This window comes from Scyliorhinus torazame, chromosome 8 (genome assembly GCF_047496885.1).
Source record: "Scyliorhinus torazame isolate Kashiwa2021f chromosome 8, sScyTor2.1, whole genome shotgun sequence".
Lineage (NCBI taxonomy): Eukaryota > Metazoa > Chordata > Chondrichthyes > Carcharhiniformes > Scyliorhinidae > Scyliorhinus > Scyliorhinus torazame.
Genome location: NC_092714.1, coordinates 59,710,252 through 59,736,079, shown reverse-complemented (window position 1 = coordinate 59,736,079; position 25,828 = coordinate 59,710,252). Strand labels below are relative to the sequence as shown.

The 25,828-nt window shown below is 42.1% G+C and overlaps 1 protein-coding gene across 1 annotated transcript in view; it reads right to left on the bottom strand.

The window, feature by feature from the left end:
* gsk3ba (glycogen synthase kinase 3 beta, genome duplicate a) overlaps window positions 1-25,028 on the bottom strand; it is a 223,177-nt gene extending 198,149 nt beyond the window's left edge. The window contains exon 1 of the mRNA XM_072513692.1: window positions 24,287-25,028. Within this exon, the coding sequence (XP_072369793.1) occupies window positions 24,287-24,374 (88 nt within the window). The 5' untranslated portion in view covers window positions 24,375-25,028. The remainder of the gene's footprint in view (window positions 1-24,286) is intronic.
* Window positions 25,029-25,828: the final 800 nt, after the last annotated feature.

Genomic DNA, 25,828 nt, shown 5'->3' with positions numbered 1-25,828 from the left:
GGACGAATGGCCAACTCCTACTCCTTATTTGTGCGTTAGGGGCATGGATCCGAAGATTGGAAACATTGTCAACCGTGGTGATAACAGATTTGAACTTCAAAAGGACATAGACATTTTGGTGGATTGCGCAAACAAGTGACAGATGAAGTTCAATACAGAAATGGGAGGTGATTCATTTTGGCAAAAAAGAATATGGAAAGAGATTCCAAAATAAAGGGAGAAACTCTAAAGGCGGTTCAGTAACAGAGGTACCTCTCTGTATATGTACACAGGTCAATGAGGATGGCCGGGTAAATAAAGAGAAATTAATAAAGAATACAATATCTCAGGCATTATTAATAGAAGAATTGAGTACAAGAGTACTTGTATAAGACACTAGCTAGGTCTCATATTTGCGTCCTGTTCTGGGCACCATATGTGAGGAAGGCATTGGAAAGAATATAGAGGAGATTCACAAGAATGATTCCAGGGATAAAGAATTGTAGCTGTGAGGCTGGATTGGAGATTGGTCTGTTTTCCTTGGAGAAAAAGCGGAGAGAAGACTTGACAGAGGCATTCAAGATCCTGAGGGATATGGACAGGGTAAATAGTGAGTAACTGTTTCCGCTCAAGAGAGCATCAAGAACTAGTGGGTGGCATGGTGGCACAGTGGTTAGCACTGTTGCCTCACAGTTCCAGGGACCCGGGTTCAATTCTGGCCTCGGGTGACTGTCTGTGTGGAGTTTGCACATTCTCCCTGTGTCTACGTGGGTTTCCTCTGGATGCTCCGGTTTCCTCCCATAGTCCAAAGATGTGCAGGTTAGGTGGATTGGCTATGCTAAATTGCCCCTTAAGTGTCCCAAAATGTTAGGTGGGGTTACTGGGATAAGTTGGAGGTGTGAGCTTAATTAGGGTGCTCTTTCCAAGGACCAGTGCAGACTTGATGGGCCGAATGGCTCCCTTCTGCACTGTAAGGATTCTAGAGGCAGAGATTCAAAATAATTGACAAAAAGGGTAAAAGTGATGCGAAGGAAAAAGCTTCACCCAAAGGGTGGCTGGAGGCTGGAATGAACTTCCCGTGAAGGTGATGGAGACAGATTTGATTGAGGTATTCAAAAGGTAATTGGGATACTATCTGAAAAGATAGAATGTGCAAAATGCTGCACTTATAACATCTCTTGTATTAATGGCCTGGTTCTGATTTTAAGGTCACCTAGTCCTAGATGCCCCCATGTTTCTATCTACGCTATCTATTCCTTTCGAAAACTTAAAACCTGCAACCAAATTTTCGCTTAACATTTGATATTCCAGGGAATACCAGCCGAGTTTGTGTATCACTCCTCACAATCTAATGCTAGAAACCCAGGTAACATTCTGGTGACTGTTCAGTACACTACTTCCAAGATCAATATTTCCTGTGGTGCAGTACCAACCTACAATTTAAATACAGATTGATTCCTTGGACAAATGTCTGACAGAAACCAACCACCTAATGAATATTTTTGAATAAAAATATATATTTTTTAAATAAAATAACAATGCAGCAAACTCCAACACAATACAAACTACCTCCAACTCATTGCCAGTCCACCCTCTCCCCTCAATAAAGACAACCCCCCCCCCCCTCCATCCCTCCCCAGCAGCTGATGGTAACCAGTCCCTGAAAAAGGAGACAAAAGGCTACCATCTCGCGTAGAACCCTTCCACCAACCTGCTCATGGTAGACTTGACCTCAAGGTACAAAATTTCCAGAAGGTCCCTGAGCCAGGCCTAGGCACACCTGGTACCTCCACCCAAGCAGAAGGTCCTCTGGGCTATTAGCGAGGCGAAGACTAAAACATTTATGTCCCCATCTGCAGTGCTGGCAAGTGAGCAACTCCAAAAATGGTCACTGACGGGCATGCCTCGAGCTGAACACCCAAAATCCCGACAGTGTCAAAAAAAGAGACCCAGAAACTAACAAGCTTGGAGCAAGATCAAAACGTGTGTGTGTGATTCGCCGACCCCCCAGAGCACTGCTCAAACCTATCCTCCACCCCCAAGAACCCTTGCGCATCCTGGTCAGGTGCGCCCTGTGGACCTCCTTGAACTGGATCAGGCTTAACCTAGCACATGAGAAGGTGAAGTTGACCCGTTGAAGGGCCTCACTTCATCCACCCTCTTCTTCGCACCCCCCCCCTCCCAAAAGCTAAATCCAGCTCTCCCTCCAATTTCCTCTTTACTTTTTCCAACGAAGCCTGCTCCATCGACAACATCTGCCCATAAATATCCAAAATCATACCCTCCCCCAACTTGGCCAAGGACAGCGCCTTGTCCAAAGGTGAGGGCGACAGTACCAAAGGAAATGAAGGAAGCTTCTTACTTAGAAAGTCATGCACCTGAAAACTTCAAGAGGTAAGTTCTAAACCTCTCCAACCCCTGAATGATGAATCCAAGCCAGACGGCATAAATCGATGGTTCCTACAAATTGGAGCCAACAATGACATGGAGTTCAGTTTAAAATGGTGTCGAAACTGATTCCAAATCCTTAACATGGCTATCACCACCGGGCTTGAAGTGAATCTTGCATGGGAAAACGGGAATGGGGCAGTAACCAGGACTCGCAGACTCAACCCTATGCACGAACCCTCCTCCATCCGCCCCATATAGAATCCGGATCCCTGAGCCCCGCACCTTATCAATATTTGCCATCTAATAGTAATATAACAGATTAAGTAGTGCCAACCCAAGGGCAGCACAATGGTTAGCATTGCTGCCTCACGTTCGATCCTGGCTCTGGGTCACTGTCCGTGTGGAGTTTGCACATTCTCCCCGTGTTTGCGTGGGTTTCGTCCCCACAACCTAAATATGTGCAGGGTAGGCGGATTTGCCAAGCTAAATTGGCCCTTAATTGGAAAAAATGAATTGGGTACTCAAAATTTATATTAAAAAAAATAGTGCCAACCCCCCCCCCCCCACAACTGCCTATCCCTTTGCAGAAATGTCCTATGTACCCGAGGGGTATTATCAGCCCAAACAAAAGTGGATACCAATTTAAAGACTTGGGAAGGCAGACTGGGAGACACTAGAACTAAAACAAAAACCTTGGGAGAATATTCGTCTTCACCGTCTGTACCCTTCCCACTAATGACAGAGGGAGGTTCCCCACCTTTCAAGTCGGCCTTCACCCCATCCACCAGACTAGCAAAGTTACATTTATGGAGGGAGTGAGGCCCAATCATGGGCTACCCGGATTCCCAGATAACGGAAGCTAATCCTGGCCGGACAAAACGGCAATCTTCCCAGATCAATTTCCCTCCCCAGGAGATTCACCGGAAAATGTTCACTTTTGCTCAGATTTAGTTTGTACCCAGAGAAGGAGCCAAAAGTCCTGAGCTACTTCATTATCTCCTCCATTGTGGAGAGAGGGTCCATGATAGTGACACTCCATGCTCTCTCCCCCATGCTCTATACCCCTCCATCTAGTGAACTCCCTCAACGCAATGGCCAGTGGATCAATTGCTAAGGCAAACAAAAGCGGGGACAATGGACACTTCCGCCTTTTTGCTATTTAGTTGAAAATAACCCAAGCTCAGGGCATTAGTACGCACACTCGTGGTGGGTCCCCTGTACAAAAACCTAATCCATGATATAATTTTTGGCCCAAAGCCAAGCCTTCCAAGGATTTCAAAGGGGCACTCCACTCAACCCTATCAAACGCTTCCTCGGCGTCCATTGAAATTATCACCTCTGGCTCAGGCCCCCAAGGAGGGTGACAAAACGTTTAACAATCCCCTAATGTTGGTTGACAGCTGAATGTCCTGAACAAACCCAGTTTGCTCCTCCGATATCATCCCAGGAAGGCAAGGTTCCAAACGTGTTGCCAACACTGTTGTATCAGCGTTTAACAATGAAATAGGTTGAATTGACTCACATTTCATGGGATCCTTGACCTTCTTCAGGATCAAGGAAATTGATGCCTGTGACAATTGGCCAGCAACACCCCCAGGACACGGAATCATTAAGCATATCCAGCAGAAGTGGGACCAACTGACCTGCAAACTGTTTGTAAAATTCAATAGGGAATCCATCCAGTCCCGGTGCTTTGCCAGCCTGCACTAACCTAATCCAGTTCATAACCTCCTACGTCCGTATCAATGCCTCCAACTGCTGCCTTCTCGCCTGCTCCACCACCAGGAAGGTCAATCCATCCAACAATTGCATCATTGATGATTGCTCCTCCGGTGGCACTGACATTTACAGCCTTCAGTAGAAGGCCTCGAATAACTCATTAACTGTCTCTGGGTTAATGAGACAGTTGTTGTCCATGAGTCCATGATCTGCACTATCACCCAGAAGGCAACCTGTAATCTCAACTGGTCTGCTAACAGACGACTGGCCTTCTTCCCATACTCATACAAAGGTCCCCCTCGAGTGTTACAGTTGGCTCACCACCATGCCCATTGACAGCTCGAATTCTGTCAGCAATTTCTTGCTGCTCATCAATAACTCCAGTATCAGGGCAATCGAGTACTGCCGGTCCATCTCGAGAACGAAATCCATCAGCCTCTGCCTCTCCACCCTTCCAGATTTATCCCGATGTGCCTTTTACGTGATTATCTCCCGCAATGACCACCTTTCCCAGAGCAGGGAAGGCAAGACCGCCTCAATCCTGTTAAACTCCCCATACTCCCCAATGGCGGAGGATATACGCTCACAAAATCTCCTATTCCCGAGCAATGCAATGTCCAATCTCCATGGGAGTCGCTGAGAGCAGCCCGGCTCAAACATCAGGTCACAAAATGCAGAGCATGATCAGAGATAACGACCACTGAGTATCCCTCAGCCCAGTGAGAAAAGAGACCTATCCAGCACAAAGAAATCAATCCAGGTGTAGACCCGATGGACGTGGTGAAAAAAAAGCAAACTCCTTATCCGTCGGAAACCTAAATCTCCATGGGACTGCCCGCTCCCATCAATTCCATGAACACCAACTCCTTTGCTACCCCTGATGTATTCAGGGACTTAGGACTCGACCTGTGCCAGCTCTGGGCCCACCCAAGATGGCCACCAAGCCCTCTATTAAGCAAGCACAAAAACAAAGAAACCATCAATGTCAACATTCTATGCACCCCCCCCCCCTAGCGTGCACCTAAATGAACAACCAAAAGAAAGCCCCCCCCTCTCCTCTGTCCCCAATCCCAAACAAAACAGAAACAAAAAATCTAAGTTTGTTACCTTAAAAACAGTAACAAGCTGCAGATATGCTTCCTTCTTCACTCTTATTTAACTAGCTACACTGCTAGCAGGGTAACCCCCACATAGGGTAAAAAAACCAAAGACAAGTAAACAATATACCAGCCATCAGCCTCCCATCCATACCAAGCTTTAATACAGAACAATAAAGGAAAATAAACACCCAACCCCCCAAATAACTGTCAGTACAGTAAACAAAACCGCCAAATCACCCAGAGAAAAAACACCCAACAAAGCCCCATATCAACTCCATGCCCTCCCCCACAGTACAAAAATCCCGCAATAAATACATACAGATGAACAAGCATGTAACTTCTTAGTCTTAGTCCTTTGGTTCACCCCCAGTCCATGTTTCTTGATGAGCTGATTTGCATCCTCCAGCGCAAAGTAATAACCTCTTTCCTTGAAAGTCACCAGACAATGAGCCGGGTACACAACACCAAATCTCATTGCTCTTGTACAGCGCACGCCTTTGCGCCAGCTCTGCCCCAACGTCCTGGTATATTCTGATCGCACGGCCTTCCCATCTACAATCTCAATGATCCTTCGCTCACCTCAGGACCCATTCCTAGTCCAGATATCGATGAAACCTTACTATGGATGGCCGTGGTGGCACCCCAGATCTAGGTTCCTGCGTCAGCGACCGATTGGCTCGGTCCAGTTCAGGAGGGGACGGCAAAGCCCCTCTGCCACCAACTTTCCAAACATCTTAGACATGTAGTCCATAGAGTTTGAGTCCTCTACCTCTGGTAGCCCCACGATTCTTAGTTTTGCCGTCTGGAGTGGTTCTCCAGATCGTTAACCATGGCCTTCAGCGCTTTACGTTCTTCAGCCAGCAACACCATCTCTGCCTCCAGGAAGGCAATCTGATCACTATGATCTGAGAACGCCACCTCTACCTTCTGTGGTGCCACACCTTGTGCCTCTAAACGTTAGTCCATCTTCTCCAAGGCCTCCTCCATTGCCTTCTGTAAACTGTAGATATTCAAGAATGGCCGATCTTGGTGGGATTGGAAACATTGAACTAAATGCTTAAATTGCAGACTTGACCCATCTAACATGTGGAAGTGGTCCTCTAATCACATAGAATTCAACATATACAAAACAAGCAACAGAAAAGCCCATTGAGCACATACTGAATCTTGCCTTTCGAGTATTCAAAATCACCCAGCCTATTCAATTGCCAGAATTTTGATTGTCACAAGTCTTTGACTCTATTATGTTGATTAGTAAGCTAATCCAAAAATGTGAGGAATTATTTGCAAAATTGGTTTCAGATTCACTTTAAATATTACTTCACCCTACCCACATCTTTTACTATTTTATATGCTGCTTCAGAACCATCCTTCCAAATTTGGGCTTGTCAAATTTTCGTCACAGCTCAGGCAAATAATTTGGCACATTACAACACCCAACTAATTTCTACACCTATTTCTGCTGTGGAATTTGTTGCCTGAGCAGCCGGACTTAAAAGGTTTGTTTCCAAATGTATTTGAACAAATAAAATATTTGCCATAGTCATAAATCATCCCCGTGACACTTTTTGTTGTACTATGCACCCAATACATCCATGTTTCTTTTGAAGTGTGGCAGCCAAACTGTACATAATAGCGTAAGCCTGGTCTGATCTGTAAATTCCAGAGTACTGGCAATTCTCTAGACTTGTACTACCATCAATTTGCTTTTAGAACTATTGCTCCACATTTCCTCAACTTAATGTAGACATTTATTGTTGACGGTCCACTTATGCCATTTGGATTCCTTTGGTTTTAAATCCATAATCAAAAATAATCCATAATTCCAAGAAAACGTGAAAAAGGAGAATAAAAATATTTTTTTAATTAAAAAAAAGTTATTCCAAACCAACTCCAATCTAATCGTTTATACATCATTAAGGGTGTCAAGTCTTTCTCTGTTGAAGAAATTGATTGCTTTTGATTGAATCAGAGCTCCGTTATCTATGGAGTTAGTCCAAAATGGATCTCTTTTGGACACTTAAGAGACTACTTCCATGAAACTCAAGCACCAGCAGCCACTTTATCACAATGATTAACAAAATAAAAGGTTTCATGTTTTACTGTCTGGACACCATGGTTAGGAAAGCTGTGGATCAAAGCAGATGCCAAACAGTCTTGGGGTAAAGCACAGCCAAGTTCCAAGTAATTTGGCCCTCGTTTGGGCTTACTGGAGAATGGGCCAAGATTCCTATTCCTGGAGCAAGAATCTGTGGAGCACTGTGTAATTTTCTTAAGGGTGGGAATAAGTCAGGATGGAAGACAGAAGAATTACACAGCCACTATGCAACCTCAGCACTTTTCTGATATCATTCAGGGGAGGAAAAATACATTTAATATGCATTGGCCAGATCTCCAATTAGAAATTACTGTGAGAAACCATTTTATGTTGACCATATTCATTGAGAAATAGGGGAGGAAACTGTACAAACTGCCGTACCATTGGCTGCCATGTTATCTTTCGCCTTGTTCCCATAGTTTGAAATGTTCCACCCAAATACTTCTGCCCCTTCTTGTTTCTGTAAGTGCCTTCTTAGCCACCTCTTTAACCAAGTCTTAATATTTAACCCATCTCCCATGTAATTATTTTTCCCCCACAGTATCCCTTCACCATATTTTTGCAGAGATTTGAGGCTACATAAACACAAGTTGATGGTTAATGGGTTGATGCACGTCTGCAAAGTTTGACGCAACTGCAAAGAAACTTGTTCTGAACTCTGTTTAAAATAACTATTTAAACTTTGCTCTATTGCTCTAGTTAAATTAGATTTGACTGTCTCGGATTTTTAGCATTGTGGATAGCACAATTGCTTCACAGCGCCAGGGTCCCAGGTTCGATTCCGGCTTGGGTCACTGTCAGTGTGGAGTCTGCACATCCTCCCAGTGTGTGCGTGGGTTTCCTCCGGGTGCTCCGGTTTCCTCCCACAGTCCAAAGATGTGCAGGTTAGGTGGTTTGGCCATGATAAATTGCCCTTTGTGTCCAAAATTGCCCTTAGTGTTGGGTGGGGTTACTGGGTTATGGGGATAGAGTGGAGGTGTTGTCTTTGGGTAGGGTGCTCTTTCCAAGAGCCGGTGCAGACTCGATGAGCCGAATGGCCTCCTTCTGCACTGTAAATTCTATGACTTGTATTTTGGCAGGAACCCAAAACTAAGAATAGGGGTGTCTCCTTTCAATAACAACAATAAGTGTGCTAAGAGATACACTGAGCAGGGCCACAGAAAATTGGTCAGTATCAAACATTACAACAATACATCAATGTTCTTCGATGTTTATGAGGCATTTAATGGTAAAAGATCTAAAGAAAATGCAAAATCAAGGCAACATATTACTTGAATCAACCAGAAAGGGGAATAAACATTACATTAGAATTTCGGCGGGAGCGGCGTGCAGGGGCTGCCGGTAGGTGAGTATTTGAGTTTAAAATCACTTACCTTGCAGGAGCAGCACTTAGAATTTCGGCGGGAGCGGCCTGCAGGGGCTGCCGGTAGGTGAGTATTTGAGTTTAAAATTACTTACCTGGTCCCGTTTCTGTTCTTCTTTTCTGTTTTATTTTTTATTTTATTTTTTAAGGCGGGAACCAGAAGTTCAACCCGGAACCGGAAGTTCGACCCGCGGACTTCTGGGAAGGTCCCCTCCCCCCCCCACCAATAAATTCTGGTGGAGAGGAAACCCGAGACACTACACGTGTAGTGTCTACCACCCACCCTCCTCCTCTAACCTAATAATAAAACCCATTTGTGGGAGGTAAGTGCCATATTATATTATTGTATTTTTTCTTTTTTTTTTTAATTTATTTATTAACCAGATCTTGGTTGGAAGTTAGAGGGATGGCAGGGAAGGGAGTGCAATGTTCCTCCTGCAGGATGTTTGAGGTGAGGGATGCCGTTAGTGTCCCTGCTGATTTTACCTGCAGGAAGTGCAGCCATCTCCAGCTCCTCCAAGACCGAGTTAGGGAACTGGAGCTGGAGGTGGATGAACTTCGGATCATTCGGGAGGCAGAGGGGGTCATAGATAGCAGCTTCAGGGAATTAGTTACACCAAAGATTGGAGATAGATGGATAACTGTAAGAGGGACTGGGAAGAAGCAGTTCAGTGCAGGGATTCCCTGCGGTCGTTCCCCTGAGAAACAAGTATACCGCTTTGGATACTTGGGGGGGGGGGGGGAAAAGAGAACTTACCAGGGGTAAGCCATGGGGTACGGGCCTCTGGCACGGAGTCGGTCCCTGTTGCTCAGAAGGGAAGGGGGGAAGAGGAGCAGAGCATTAGTAATTGGAGCTTGATAGTAAGGGGCACAGATAGGAGATTTTGTGGGAGCGAGAGAGACTCACGTTTGGTATGTTGCCTCCCAGGTGCAAGGGTACGTGATGTCTCGGATCGTGTTTTCCGGGTCCTTAAGGGGGAAGGGGAGCAGCCCCAAGTCGTGGTCCACATTGGCACTAACGACATAGGTAGGAAAGGGGAAAAGGATGTCAGGCAGGCTTTCAGGGAGCTAGGATGGAAGCTCAGTACGAGAACAAACAGAGTTATCTCTGGGTTGTTGCCCGTGCCACGTGATAATGAGATGAGGAATAGGGGGAGAGAGCAATTAAACACGTATCTACAGGGATGGTGCAGGCAGGAGGGATTCAGATTTCTGGATAACTGGGGCTCTTTCTGGGGAAGGTGGGACCTCTACAGACAGGATGGTCTACATCTGAACCTGAGGGGCACAAATATCCTGGGGGGGAGATTTGTTAGTCCTCTTTGGGGGGGGTTTAAACTAATGCGGCATGGGAACCTGGATTGTAGTTCTAGGGTACGGGAGAATGAGAGTATAGAGGTCAGGAGCACAGGTTTGACTTTGCAGGAGGGGGCCAGTGTTCAGGTAGGTGGTTTGAAGTGTGTCTACTTCAATGCCAGGAGTATACAAAATAAGGTAGGGGAACTGGCAGCATGGGTTGGTACCTGGGACTTCGATGTTCTGGCCATTTCGGAGACATGGATAGAGCAGGGACAGGAATGGATGTTGCAGGTTCCGGGGTTTAGGTGTTTTAGTAAGCTCAGAGAAGGAGGCAAAAGAGGGAGAGGTGTGGCGCTGCTAGTCAAGAACAGTATTACGGTGGCGGAGAGGATGCTAGATGGGGACTCTTCTTCCGAGGTAGTATGGGCTGAGGTTAGAAACAGGAAAGGAGAGGTCACCCTGTTGGGAGTTTTCTATAGGCCTCCAAATAGTTCTAGGGATATAGAGGAAAGGATAGCGAAGATGATTCTGGATAAGAGCGAAAGTAACAGGGTAGTTATTATGGGAGACTTTAACTTTCCAAATATTGACTGGAAAAGATATAGTTTGAGTACATTAGATGGGTTGTTTTTTTTACAATGTGTGCAGGAGGGTTTCCTGACACAATATGTTGACAGGCCAACAAGAGGCGAGGCCACTTTGGATTTGGTTTTGGGTAATGAACCAGGCCAGGTGTTAGATTTGGAGGTAGGAGAGCACTTTGGGGACAGTGACCACAATTCGGTGATGTTTACGTTAGTGATGGAAAGGAATAAGTACACACCGCAGGGCAAGAGTTATAGCTGGGGGAAGGGCAATTATGATGCCATTAGACATGACTTGGGGGGGGATAGGTTGGAGAAGTAGGCTGCAAGTGTTGGGCACACTGGATAAGTGGAGCTTGTTCAAGGAACAGCTACTGCGTGTTTTTGATAAGTACGTACCGGTCAGGCAGGGAGGAAGGCGTTGAGCGAGGGACCCGTGGTTTACCAAAGAAGTGGAATCTCTTGTTAAGAGGAAGAAGGAGGCCTATGTGAAGATGAGGTGTGAAGTTTCAGTTGGGGCGATTGATAGTTACAAGGTAGCGAGGAAGGATCTAAAGAGAGAGCTAAGGCGAGCAAGGAGGGGACATGAGAAGTATTTGGCAGGTAGGATCAAGGAAAACCCAAAAGCTTTCTATAGGTATGTCAGGAATAAAAGAATGACTAGGGTAAGAGTAGGGCCAGTCAAGGACAGGGATGGGAAGTTGTATGTGGAGTCTGAAGAGATAGGCGAGATACTAAATGAATATTCTTCGCCAGTATTCACTCAGGAAAAAGATAATGTTGTGGAGGAGAATGCTGAGACCCAGGCTATTAGAATAGATGGCATTGAGGTACAAAACTCTAGTACGGCCGCATTTGGAGTATTGCGTACAGTTCTGGTCACCGCATTATAGGAAGGACGTGGAAGCTTTGGAGCGGGTGCAGAGGAGATTTACCAGGATGTTGCCGGGTATGGGGGGAAGATCTTATGAGGAAAGGCTGATGGACTTGAGGTTGTTTTCGTTAGAGAGAAGAAGGTTAAGAGGAGACTTAATAGAGACATACAAAATTATCAGGGGGTTAGATAGGGTGGACAGTGAGAGCCTTCTCCCGCGGATGGAAATGGCTAGCACGAGGGGACATAGCTTTAAACTGAGGGGTAATAGATATAGGACAGAGGTCAGAGGTAGGTTCTTCACGCAAAGAGTGGTGAGGCCGTGGAATGCCCTACCTGCAACAGTAGTGAACTCACCAACATTGAGGGCATTTAAAAGTTTATTGGATAAGCATATGGATGATAATGGCATAGTGTAGGTTAGATGGCTTTTGTTTTGGTGCAACATCGTGGGCCGAAGGGCCTGTACTGCGCTGTATCGTTCTATGTTTTATTGTGTATACCCTTTCACAATAAGAAACTTTAGAGTTTCGCAAAAAATGTGATGTTTGGTACTGCAATGATCTTCTCAGAATCAATCAGCAGATTTTAGAAACAGAAGTACAGCAGTAAGCCAATCAGTCCCTCAACCATGTTCTACCATCCAATTACATGCTCATTCATCTGTATTTCATACCCACCCACCTTGGTTACATATCCCTTATTACTCCTTCCTAATAAAATTCTATAACTCAATTCTGAAATTTTCAATTAGCCTAACCACAACAATGTTTTGGGGGGAGAGTTAGAATTCCACTACCCTATGGGTAAAGAAGTTCCTTTCTGACTTGATCCCCAGGTGGTCTAGCACTAATTTTGTTCTGGACTCCAGCAGAGAAACATTTATTTATTTCTACTTCTTTAAATCATTTAAAATACCTTTAATTAGATTGTTTGTCCCTTAATCTCCCATACTGAAGAGGATGAATACAAACTTAGTCTTTGCTGCACCTCCCCCAAAGCCAATATATGTTTTGAGGTGCTGTGGCCAGAATTGAACTTAGCACTGAACTCCAGATGCAGTCGAATCAGAGCTTTATACAATTGCTTCCATCACGTTGTATTTCAGTCACCTTGAATTAAAGGCTAACACACCATTGTTAATTACTTTTTGTACCTGCTCTCTAGCTTCAGCAATTTCTGGACATGGGCCCCTACATCCATTTATTCTGCGCTGTTTAGAAAATGCTTCAATCCATCTGAGATTCAAAATGGATGACCTCACACTTTAAAGTTTAAAGACAACAGGTGACTACAGCACAGTAGTCAAAGGAATACCACATCATCAAAAAAATCATAGGATCAGGTGGGAAACTATTTGCACTGTTCGATACCTACGAATATATGAACATGCAAAAAGTTACAAGATAGAAATAGAACACTTGACACAAGCAGTCCATGATGGTGTTTAACCCACTGCACGAGTGAATAGCGCTATCTCACTCTCTAGACCAGTAACTTTAAAAAAGAACCCCAAATCTCAGTTATTACTGAAAGAATGAAGTCACAAGATTCCATGGTTTAAAGGAACAGAATTTTAACCATACAAGTATCAAACAAAGTAAACACCATCTTAGGGACCCACCAGGATAAACACAAGTTAAATGTGAACAGGCAAATTGTGGTCAGTTAAAAACTATAAATTACACATTAAATTGCAGATGCCACCAAGACAGATCTTACAAATTGGCTCAGCAGTCCACTCAGCATACAAACCCTTCAAAGCTTTGCCTTTCTTCCAAAGAATTTCAGCTCCACTTATTCTAGGATTTAGTCCAATCCCCAATCGAGAGCAGCACACAGCTAACGCAAGTTTCATGGTCAAAGTCTTTATCAAATATGGCAAACATCTGCAGAACCGCCTCAACTCTGCTCATGATGGTCTGGGTGGTATAGATCCTTCAGTATTATCTTCAAGTAACAGAAACAGCCATAATATATTTGCCTATTCTAAGCTTCCGAATCTAGCCTCCCATCTTCTTCATCCTGCCCAGAGGTTTGGTTTCCAATCTCAGTTTCAGTTTCTTTAAAAACTGGAAGCTTGTTTCCTTTCTCAGTTTCCCATTTCAATTTGGTTCTGTCTCAAAAAACACAAGAGCTTTGAAATCACGGATTCCGTCACAATGGTTCTAATCATATTTATCCAAATAGTTCCCATATCCCATCAATGTATTTTCCTGCATGCACCTACCCAATCCAATTTTGTGTGCTTACAAAGTTTCTGGACTACCATCTTGCAATCACTCCTGGATATCTTCATACAGATTTAACTAAATAGTGCAGTCTATTTTTATGCAGCAATGGCCAGAATGGGCAGAATTCACATACAATGTAAAAATGTGAAAAATATTGTTCAATTATTAGAGCAATAAATTCATAAGAACACAAGAACTAGGAATAGGAGTAGGCCATTTGGCCCTTCGAGCCTGCTCCGCCATTCAATGAGATCATGGCTGATCTTTTGTGGACTCAGCTCCACTTCCCCGGCCGAACACCATAGCCCTTTATCCTTTATTCTTCAAAAAACTACCTATCTTTATCTGAAAACATTTTAATGAAGCAGTCTCAACTGCTTCACTGGGCAGGGAGTTCCATAGATTCACAACCCTTTGTGTGAAGAAGTTCTTCCTAAGCTCAGTCCTAAATCTACTTCCCCTTATTTTGAGGCTATGCCCCCTAGTTCTGCTTTCACCCGCCAGTTGAAACAACCTCTATCCTATCTATTCCCTTCATAATTTTACATGTTTCTATAAGATCCCCCCCACATCCTTCTAAATTCCAACGAGTACAGTCCCAGTCTACTCAACCTCTCCTCGTAATCCAACCCTCTCAACTCTGGGATTAACCTAGTGAATTTCCTCTGCATACCCTCCAGCGCCAGTATGTCTTTTCTCAGGTAAGGAGACCAAAACTGAACGCAATACTCCAGGTGTGGCCTCACTAACATCTTATACAGTTGCAGCATAACCTCCATAGTCTTCCCTCTAGCAATGAAGGACAAAACTCCATTTGCCTTCTTAATCATCTGTTGCACCTGTAAACCAATTTTTGCGATTCATTCACTAGGACACCCAGGTCCCTCTGCACAGCAGCATGTTTTAATATTTTATAATTTAAAAAATAATCCCTTTTCCTGTTATTCCTACCAAAATGGATAACCTCACATTTGTCAACATTGTATTCCATCTGCCAGACCCCAGCCCATTTACTTAGCCTATCCAAATTCCTCTGCAGACTTCCAGTATCCTCTGCACTTTTTGCTTTACCACTCATCTGCAAATTTGGACACATTGCACTTGGTCCCCAACTCCAAATCATCTATATAAATTATGAACAATTGTGGGCCCAACACTGATCCCCGAGGGACACCACTAGCTACTGATTGCCGACCAGATAAACACCCATTAATCCCCACTCTTTGCTTTCTATTAATTAACCAACCCTCTATCCATGCTACTACTTTACCCCTAACGCCATGCATCTTTATCTTATGCAGCAACCTTTTGTGTGCCATCTTGTCAAAAGCTTTCTGGAAATCCAGTTATACCACATCCATTGGATCCCTGCTGTCTACCGCACTGGTAATGTCCTCAAAAAATTCCACTAAATTAGTTAGGCACAACATGCCCTTTATGAACCCATGCTGCGTCTGCCCAATGGGACAATTTCCATCCAGATGCCTCGCTATTTCTTCCTTGATGATAAATTCCAGCATCTTCCCTACTACCGAAGTTAAGCTAACTGGCCTATAATTACCCGCTTTCTGCCTACATCCTTTTTTAAACAGTGGTGTCACGTATGCTAATTTCCAGACCGCCGGGACCATCCCAGAGTCTAGTGAATTTTGGTAAATTATCACTAGTGCATTTGCAATTTCCCTAGCCATCTCTTTTGGTACCCTGGAATGCTTTCCATCAGGGCCGGGAGACTTGTCTACCTTTAGCACCATTAGCTTGCCCATCACTACCGCCTTAGTGATAACAATCGTCTCAAGGTCCTCATTTGTCATAGCCTCATTTCCATCAGTCACTGGCATGCTATTTGTGTCTTCCATGGTGAAGACCGACCCAAAAAACCTGTTGTTTTCCTCAGCCATTTCCTCATTTCCCATTATTAAAATCTCCCTTCTCATCCTCCAAAGGACCAATATTTACCTTAGTCACTCTTTGTTTTGTATATTTGTAGAAACCTTTACTATCTGTTTTTATATTGTGAGCAAATTTACTCTCATAATCTACCTTATTCTTTATAGCTTTTTGAGTAACTTTCTGTTGCTAAAGATTGTTCCCCCTAAAGATTTCCCAATCCTTCAGTCTCCCATTAATCTTTGCCACTTGATATGCTTTTTCCTTCAATTTGATACTCTCCCTTATATATCCACGGCCGATTTTCCCTCTTTCTACGGTCTTTCCTTTTTGTTGGTACGGTCCTCCCCTTTTGTTGGTATAAACATTTGCTGAGCACTGATGCTGAGCACTGAAAAATCACTTTGAAGGTTCTACATTGTTCCTCAACTGTTTCATCATAAAGTCTTTGCTCCCAGTCTACCATTGTAATCTTCTTTGTTTAAGCACAAAACACTAGTGTTTGATTTTACCTTCTCACCCTCCATCTGTATTTTAAATTCCACCATATTGTGATCGCTCCTTCCGAGAGGATCCCTAACTATGAGATTATTAATCAATCCTGTCACATTACACAGGATCGCTTGTTCCCTCGTAGATGAAACTATCGCGGATACATTCTATAAACTCCTCCTCAAGGCTGCCTTGACCGACCTGGTTAAACCAATCGACATGTAGATAAAAATCCCCCATGGTAACTGCTGTACCATTTTTACATGCATCAGTTATTTCTTTGTTTATTGCCCGCCCTACCGTAATGTTACTATTTGGTGGCCAATCCTATTAGTGACTTTTTCGCCTTACTATTCCGGATTTCCATCCAAATGGATTCAACCTTATCCTCCATAGCACCGATGTCATCCCTCACTGCTGCCCGGATGTCATCCTTAAATAACAGAGCTCCACCACCTCCCTTACCATCCACTCTGTCCTTCTGAATAGTTTGATATCCTTGGATATTTAACTCCCAGTCGTGACCATCCTTTAACCATGTTTCAGTAATGGCCACTAAATCATTCATGATGATTTGCGCCATCAACTCATTTACCTTATTCCGAATACTACGAGCATTCAGGTAAAGTACTACGAACATTCAGGTAAAGTACCATTATGTTGGCTTTTGTACCTCCGTTTTGAATCTTACAACACCTCTATCAGTAACCTTTCTCAAGTTATTTTTCCTTTTAACTTTTCCCCTAATTTTCCTTGTCGTTGAACCCACATCTTCATGTAATAACCTGCAGCTTTGCTTTCCATTTATGTTTTTACTTCCCGTTTTATTCCTTTTCGTATTACTGGGCCTATTCACTGAGCTCTCCTCAGTCACTGTACCATGTACTGTGGCCCTTTTTGATTTTTGACGATGACTTCTCTGCCTTACACTTTCCCCTTACTGCCTTTTGTTTCTGTGCCTGTTTTACTTCCCTCTGACTTCCTGCATCGGTTCCCACCCCCCTGCCACATTAATTTAAACCCTCCCCAACAGCACTAGTAAACCCCCCCCCCAGAGTTCTCCAGAATTCAACTTCTTGACTTGTATTGAAACCTTGTTTCATTTGTTTGTAATATTTCAACTAATGATAATTCTTGATATTTAAATTTTACGTTATAAGTAAATGAAAATTTTAATGAACTTAAAAATCTGATTTATCATTTTGCAAGAACGGAGTAGAATGCTACTGGGTACCCAGAAGGTAGTAGGGTTGCTCAACGCTATTTGTTTTTCACTATTCAAATCAATTACTGTCCAAATACCATCACCACAAGATAACAAATTTAATTATTGTTGAGGTATTTTATCTTTCAGCCCCATCCACCCATTTACTATATTCAGTTTACACCAACCCAACTGTAAGAATCACTATTACAAATGGTCAAAAGAATGACCCAGGGTCCGTAGACTAGGCTAGTATTTTCCTTGAGAACAGAAGATTCAGGAATGATATAATTGAGGCGTATATGATTAAAAGAGTTCATAGAGAAAAACTATCTATCCTACATCTTCTGGTATGGAAGTCCAGAACAATGGAGCTTAATTTGAGGTAAGCCATTCAGGGTGATGTCAGGAACCATTTGTTCAAAGTACAAAGGGGTACTGCAAATCTGGAACTCTCTCCCAATTGTTAAGGCTAGGTTGCAGTTCAAGATTTTTGTTTGTCAATGTTATTATGAAAAAAAAATTGGATTCGTATAGCGCTACCAGAGTCTCAAAATGCTTTACAGCCAATGAAGAATTTTTGACATGTAATCACTCTTGTATTGTCAGATACACCGCATTCAATCTGAATGTAACAAATTCCCATAAACAGCAATGTGTTAATACCTAGATAATCTGTTTTGTGATGCTGATGGACAAATATTGACCGAGGCACAAATGGAGTCAATAATAGAGGAACAGGTTTAAGGGGCTAAAATTTTCATTTCAAATTAAAACACCAGAGTTGCATGTAGGTAAATAATAATAATCTTTATTGTAATAAGTAGACTTACATTAACAATGCAATGAACTTACTGTGAAAAGCCCCTAGTCGCCACATTCCAGCGGCGCCTGTTTGGGTACACAGAGGGAGAATTCAGAATGTCCAAATTATCTAATAATACATCTTTCGGGACTTGTGGAAGAAAACCGGAGCACCCGGAAGAAACCCATGCAGACACGGGGAGAACGTGCAGACTCCACAGTGACCCAATCTGGGAATTGAACCTGGGAACCTGGCGCTGTGAAGCCATAGTGCTAACCACTATGCTACCATGCGGCCCCACATGTAGGAAACTATAGACTAGTTAGTTTACCCTCTGTTGTTGGGAAATTGTTAGAATCCATTAGTTGTAGTATATCTGGACTTCCAGAAGGCATTTGATAAGGTGCCGCACAAAAGGTTAATACAAGGCATGATCACATGGGATTAAGGATAATTTATTAGCTTGGATGGAAGACTGGCTAACTGACAGAAAGCACAGAGTTGGGATAAATGGGTCTTTTTCTGGTTGGCAAGATGTAGCTAGTGGGATGACAAAGGGATCGGTCCTTAGGCCCCAACTATTTACAATCTACATTAATGAGTTGGATGCAGAGATAGAAGGTACCATAGATTACGCCAAAATAGGTGCAAGTTGCAATGACGAAATAAGAAATTTACAAATGGACACGAATAGGATAGTTGAGTGGGCCAAAATTTGGCAGATGGAGTTTAACATGGATAAGTGCAAGGTTATCCATATTGGGCTTGGAAAAATAGAAAGGCAACTTATTATCTAAATTAAGAGAAACTTCGGAGTGTTTTGATGCAGGGGGATCGGAGTGTCCTCATGCATGAATCACAGGAACCTAGTATGCAAGTACAGCAGGTAATAAGGAAAGCAAATAGAATTATAGCATTTAAAGGTTAAATGAATAGAGTATAGACGTAGGGAAGTATTGCTGCAACTTTACATGGCATTGGTGAGAATGCACCTGGAGTACCGTACAGTTTTGGTCCCCTTACTTGAGGGATGTAGTTGCATTGGAGGCAATTCAGAGGTGGTTCATCAGATTGATTCCAGAGATGAGGGGTTTGTCATAAGAAGATAGATTGAGCAGTATAGGCTTATACTCTCTAGAATTTGGAAGAATGAGTGGAGTTCTAATGGAGGTATACAAGATAATAAACGGTATTGACAAAGTAGACGTAGAGTGGATATGGGGCAATCTCGAACGGGAGATCATAGTTTTAGGATAAGGGGTAGCAGATTTAAAACAGAGATGAGGAGAAATTACTTCTCTGAGGGTCGTGAATCTGGAGAATTCATTACCCCAGAGTGCTGTGGATGCCGGGACATTGAGTAAATTTAAGATAAACCGATTTCTAATTAGTAATGGGTTACAGAGAACAGAAAGGGTTATTACATCATGATTGTATTGAATGGCAGAGGGGCTGAATTGCCGAACCCGACTCAGAGTTCATATTTTCTTATAATCATCATTATGCCAGTCAAGTTACAGCCAAGACCATACCCTATCATTTATAAGTAACTCAAAATACTTCTGTGATGCAACCAAGTAAATTTAAATTTTCAAGATCTAGGTCTCACATTTCCGTAAAATTTACAATTCCAATGTTTTGGGTTATAGCCTCACTACTAAATGCCAGTAATCAGGGAGTACTCGTATGTCAAGTTACCAATTACTTTCCACATCCAACAAATGTACAACTGAAGTGAGGAGCTTGTCATTGTGATCAACACACTGCAATACTGAAGTCAAAGTCATGTTGGACTTGAAACTTTAGCTTTGTTTCTCTCTCCACACATGCTGCCAGACCTGTTGAGTTATTCCAGCACTTTCTTTAAAATTCTAACTGAAATGCATTGAATAATTTGGTAACCTTTTTAATGCCAAGGACAAATAGACCGTCCAACATGCAAGCAGGTGACTTGAATTTCACTGTCCTTTTTTTAAAATCGTTACGTAGTCATGGAGCCAAAACGTACAATAAATTACCAATAACAGGGAAATGCTAGATGGAAACTAGATATGACGAGAGTAAGGCGAAAAAACCCTCTTATAAATGTAACACAATTGAAACACGTTTGAATAGTCCCAATACACACTTTACACCTTCTGCATAATGTGCTTAAATCTGAATTCTGAATATACATAGATGAAAGAGAATGTCATTTACAACACAATTCTTTTTAAAACTGAATTTGCTAATTAAATTGAACAATGTCAGTGTCATAGGATGGAATATTTTCTACTTTAGCAGGCAGTTATAGGTTAGTTAAAACTGGATAGATACACAATGGAAGTTCTCTTTCCAGCACTCCAAAATAGTTCAAACCAACAGTTAAAGAGTTTATTCCCACTCCATGTAATGGCATGGCCAAGAGAAGGGTAACTTTGTAAAATGAAGTTCAAACTTTTCATATTAAATGCATTTAGTGCATATCAATTGCTTGAACTATTGCACTTAATTTTGCTGAAAATTTCCCCAAAAAAATCTTGATATTTTAAATACAAAGATAAAACATGATAGCTGTTTTACGTGCATAAATGTCAAAAAACTGAACATAAGCCAAAGGATTCAAATCACACTCTCATATACAAGCTGCATTCCAATTTTATGAATATATACAGGGAAAGCAGATGGTCAAGAGTAATGTAGGCCCATTAAAACCTGAAAATGGAGACATTGTCATTGATATTGTAGACATGTTCAACAGTTTGCCTCAGTATTTACAGTTGAAGAGTATAATGTGCCAGAAATCTCCCCCCCCCCCAAAGAAAGTAGCTCATAGAGGACAGAGACTTAATAATCTAATTAACGTCATCAGTAACTAGGAAATTAATAATAATCTTTATTATTGTCACAAGTAGGCTTGCACTAACACTGCAATGAAGTTACTGTAAAAAGCCCCTAGCCACCACATTCCGGCGCCTGTCGGGCACATGGAGAATTCAGAATGTCCAATTCACCTAACAGCACGTCTTTCGGGACTTGTGGGATGAAACCGGAGCACCGGGAGGAAACCCATGCAGACACAGGGAGAACATGCAAACTCTGCACAATGACCCAAGCGGGAATCGAACCTGGGACCCAGGCGCTGTGAAGCAACAGTGCTAACCACTGTGCTACCGTGCCACCCATAAATTAATGGAACTAAAGAGTGGCAAATTCCAGGACCTGATGATTTCCATCCGAGAGCATTAAAGGTAGGGGAGCACATTGTAGATGCCCTACCTATAATGAAATCTACATTGCACAAAAAAATGATCAGTTTAACGTTGCTTCTATGACAGATTTTATGTTAAAATAAAAGTTGTCACATGATCTACATTAAGTCACATTGAATGGAATGAAAAAATATTCTAGTCACGCCTCCTTTCATTGCTCCTTCCAATTAAACTAGCATTACATATATAAAAGAATGTGATAAAGCTCAGTAAAATTGTACCTTCCTGTTGATATCAGTTTAATTCCACTGTATATGTAGCCTAGATAATTTGTGTGTAATACCAGTAAGGTTTTTCCTGTTTCTTTGATCTTCACTTGAAGATACACATGCTAGGTTAAGATGCCATCACTCTTTGACCACATCATCCAAGTGACTTTGAAATAACGAATGGCTAACTCGTTCACTATAGAGGAAGGACATCACCTGATCTTGTCACCCAATATCTAGAAACATGCACCTTAGTATGAGCCATTCAACAAATCAGAAGTGGAAATCCTGACTACTTTTTTGTCTGTTTCTGAGACCAGAAGCACCGAGGCCAATTGGAATGTCCAATTGCTGCCTCAACATAATGGAAATAAATTACCATTAATCATTCTTTAAAAATTAAGTATCAACCGAAACAGATTAGTAAGCCAAATGCTTCAAACAGAAGTGTGCCGACAGGGGTCCCACTAATGTGAAATTTTACTAATTTTCATAACAAGTGATAAGTATATGCAGCAGAATGAACAACTGAAAGAAAAACAAACAAAGGAAAACTAGTATTTAAAGATTTCTACAAGGCCAGGAAATAGTGAATGAAGTATTAGGTGCTAACAATCAGCAGACGTGACTACCAATTAACTGCTATTGTTGGACAATTAAAGTATAATTTAGAAACATTAGAAATTACTCGTGGATTTCTCTTAAGCATCAAGAATTTCTACTCTCGCTGTTCTCTCTCCCCCCCCCCCCCCACCCACTGCTGCCACTCTTCAACTTTCTCCTCTTCTGTTGCTAGGGTACCATCAGCCATTTAAGAATCAAAAGTGGTCCAGTATTGCCGCTGGTTTTCCATTAATACACAATAGGATGCAAGCTGCATTTAAGGCCATAATGCTACCTGGGCAATTCCTAGTTTCTGCTGAGTTATTTCAAAGGCAAAGCACTCATCCAAAGTTAAAAAAGGAGAAAAAGTGGAGGAAAAGAGGACACATCACCTTGTCGATCCTGCAACATTCGCCCAAGTGGGGGAAATGTAATTTGCTGGTTGCCATATCAAATGTTTAGGACACTGACAATCATTCAGATCAGATTTGTTACTCAATCTTCAATGGAGGCAAAAGATGATAGCCAAGTCTATAATGCTATCCTCATTCAGCAACCACATACAAACACTTACAACTGAGGTAGGAAAACAATCAGTAGCAGAAAGCCTGGTCAACTACTCCTTCTAATTTGGCAGCATTGAAGTCAACAGTAGCACAGTAACTACTGTCTCAGCCAAGGTTAATTAACTAGTAGAGACTATGGATCAAACTTTCAAACTCCTTGGCTGATTCTCAATCGAAGGCCATGTGGAAACTTTAGCTAATAAACCACGCAATGACCTCCTTCCGAGAATTAGGAGGTGTACTCTTAGCAGGGCCCTTTGTGCTGAAAATACCAACTGTATTGTCACTCCACCACTACCCCACATTCCCGCACCCTAATAAGCATTTGAAGAAATAACAATGAAGTTCAATGAGGTTCATGAAATTACCCAATTAAATATGAATTCACAAATGATTTTTTACAACTTGATACCCTGACAAATGTTGCAGTATGCCAACTTACCCAATATGTATTTGGCAGTTTGGAACACAGTTTCTTGGGAATTATTAATTTCTAACAGAGTTTTTGAAAGAGTTTGAGAATAATTTATTAAAACCATGCAAAATGGATTTGTAATCTCCATTTGTAGAAGTATGAATGGAGGTTAGACTCCAGGCCTCTCATGAAAAGATGAATATTGCTAAACAGTACAAACTGTGGAAAATTCTAAATTTCAAACTTTAAAGTTCGAATCTTGATGGAACTTTCATACTCCATCTCCCAAAATGTTCTCTGTGTTCATATTCATTATTGATGGTGACAAGTTTAGGGGTTGCATGTCTCCAGCAGGGATGTCATAGTACTACTATTCATTCATCACTTCAGTTAGTCATCATTGCTATCTCCACTTTTTCCCAATTGTTTAAGGAGTGAAATATTTGTGAATTGTAGAAAATTGAAGTGAGCTAGATCCTGCTTGTATATTACCACATAAATCTACTTTCATTTTAAAAAATATACTGTACTTTTGGAACCAAGAATACCCCCATAATAAGGATAAGTTTTAGATCATTAAAAATATAACTCATCTATTTACCAGAACCAGCATTCATCAAGAATGATAAACGTTATAACAGCTTAAAAAGTATATCATGTTCGAATATGTCAAATTCAAATGATAGGTGTTAAAAATCCAAATGACACACCATTACAACATGCCAAATTCCTAACCATACCACACCTCCATAATTAACCTGGTGGACACGCAGATACAAGAAAGGTTGGAGATAGGACATCACAAAGAATTAAGTCAATATCCATTGATTATAAAATAAAGTTATTCTAATATCTGCACCATTGCAAAAAATCCCTCACTAACTCATCGAGAATTAGAAATATTAAAGTGAAATTAATGTTAATAAGTGATCACTAAGTTAAAAGAAACATGAATCTTTAAATGCATGTCTAAGCAGATTAAAGTTTTCCGTCTTTTTCGATTTTGAGTGGTTTGTGAAAAAGAATCCTTACGGCCATAAGCAGATCAGGCGAATCATTTCCAGTCTGGTCTATATTGTTTAATATTAACACAGGATGTTAATGAACGAACACTGTAGATTACGAAATCGATTATTCGCTCGATTAATAACGTTTTAGGGGTGGGGGAAGATTCTAAATAAAGAAAATGATTTGGATAAAATGTACTTACTGCTGACTTTCATGCTCCCAAAAGCAGACGGCTGCTGCACAGGTTTGCAGCTCTCAGCAAAAGACGTTGTCCTGGGTCGACCACTCATGATTACTTTAAAGCGACATCTAATTTTTCAAACATATATATTTTTTTAAAAAGACACTTTCGTATTCCTTTATTTTCTCTCCCCTCTCCTAATTTTAATCCTGTTCACCTGGTTTCATCGCGCAAATTTCTCCCAAATTAGTTGCGCTTTAAAAAAATATATATTTTTATAATAATCGCCAGAAATAAATCTGATATGATTTCAGAGCTCTACATTGATCTTGACTGAGCTCAATGCAGGATGGTGGTGGTGGTGATGATGATGGTGGTGGTAGTGGTGGTTCCTGCCATGGCGGCTCCTTCAGTTCAATTCAATCCTGAGGTAATTTTTTTTCTTTTTAATTTCCCGACTTATTTTTTTCAGACCTTAAAAGCCCATTCACATCTCTTTTCACAGACGATAAAAAATTAAAACGGTTTGAAGGAAACCCCGTGTTTTTACCCCAATTAAAACGGTTAAAACCCCTCCCTAATTCACGCCGCTGTCTTTGTACTATTTTTTTTTGCCTATCTCTTTCTCCCTCTTACTGCAGCTGTAACCTCCCGGTCAATCTAACTTGATGCCGGGGCGTCCTATCTGACGTGAGAACGGGACCATTCGCAGAACGCGTCGAAGACGTCGGCGTCGCCTGGAGCGCTACGTGACCAATCGACGAGGGGGGGCGTTGCTTTAAGGTGCACATCAAGTTCGGTTGACCGGCAGTGACAGGAAAACTGGCCGACAAGCCTCGGCTTGCCCTTCCCCCTCTTCGTTTGTCGTCGCCAGCCAGTGAAATCGCACCATTCGTTGCAAGGAGCGGTGACGGAAAGGCACGAGCTCCGCGAAGTGCCAGTGACGTTAACCAATCGGAATCCGAGGAAATCCAATCCGCCCCGACGAAGAGTGTTTCCGGTGATCGGAGGTCTTCGAATAGTGTGTTGGGTAACGGACAGCGGCCTCTAGGCTTGGAGGAGCTAAATGGTGCGGCGACTTAATCCACAGGTGCAAACTGCATCTCGTCGAGGATGATTTATCAGTGTAAGAAAGGTATTAAAAGTGAAATTTAGTGGTATATTAGGCGGGTGAAACAGATAAAATCTGATTTAGAAAATGCAATATGTGTAAATGCACCACTGAACTCTGCAGTCGTGGTAAACCTGTGGCACACCAGAAAACTATCATGGTACCCACCTTTATTAAAAAGTCTGATAATGAACCTCTGTCAGTGATTGGGATGGACCTTGTCCTCTGTTGAAGTTAACTAGAAATGCCTGGTGATTACTGAGCTATTCCACCAGTCATAAATTAAATGCAGCTGAGTTGCTGGACAAAATGTACTTGGCCCTATAGTCGACGACTATTGATTTCCAAGTAACTTATTAGCTGAAGATCTGATTGTGATGTAACTGCAGAATTGGCCTTGCTGCAAACTAGTTGGAAACGTTTTTTCACATTTGTAACATTTATTATTTCAT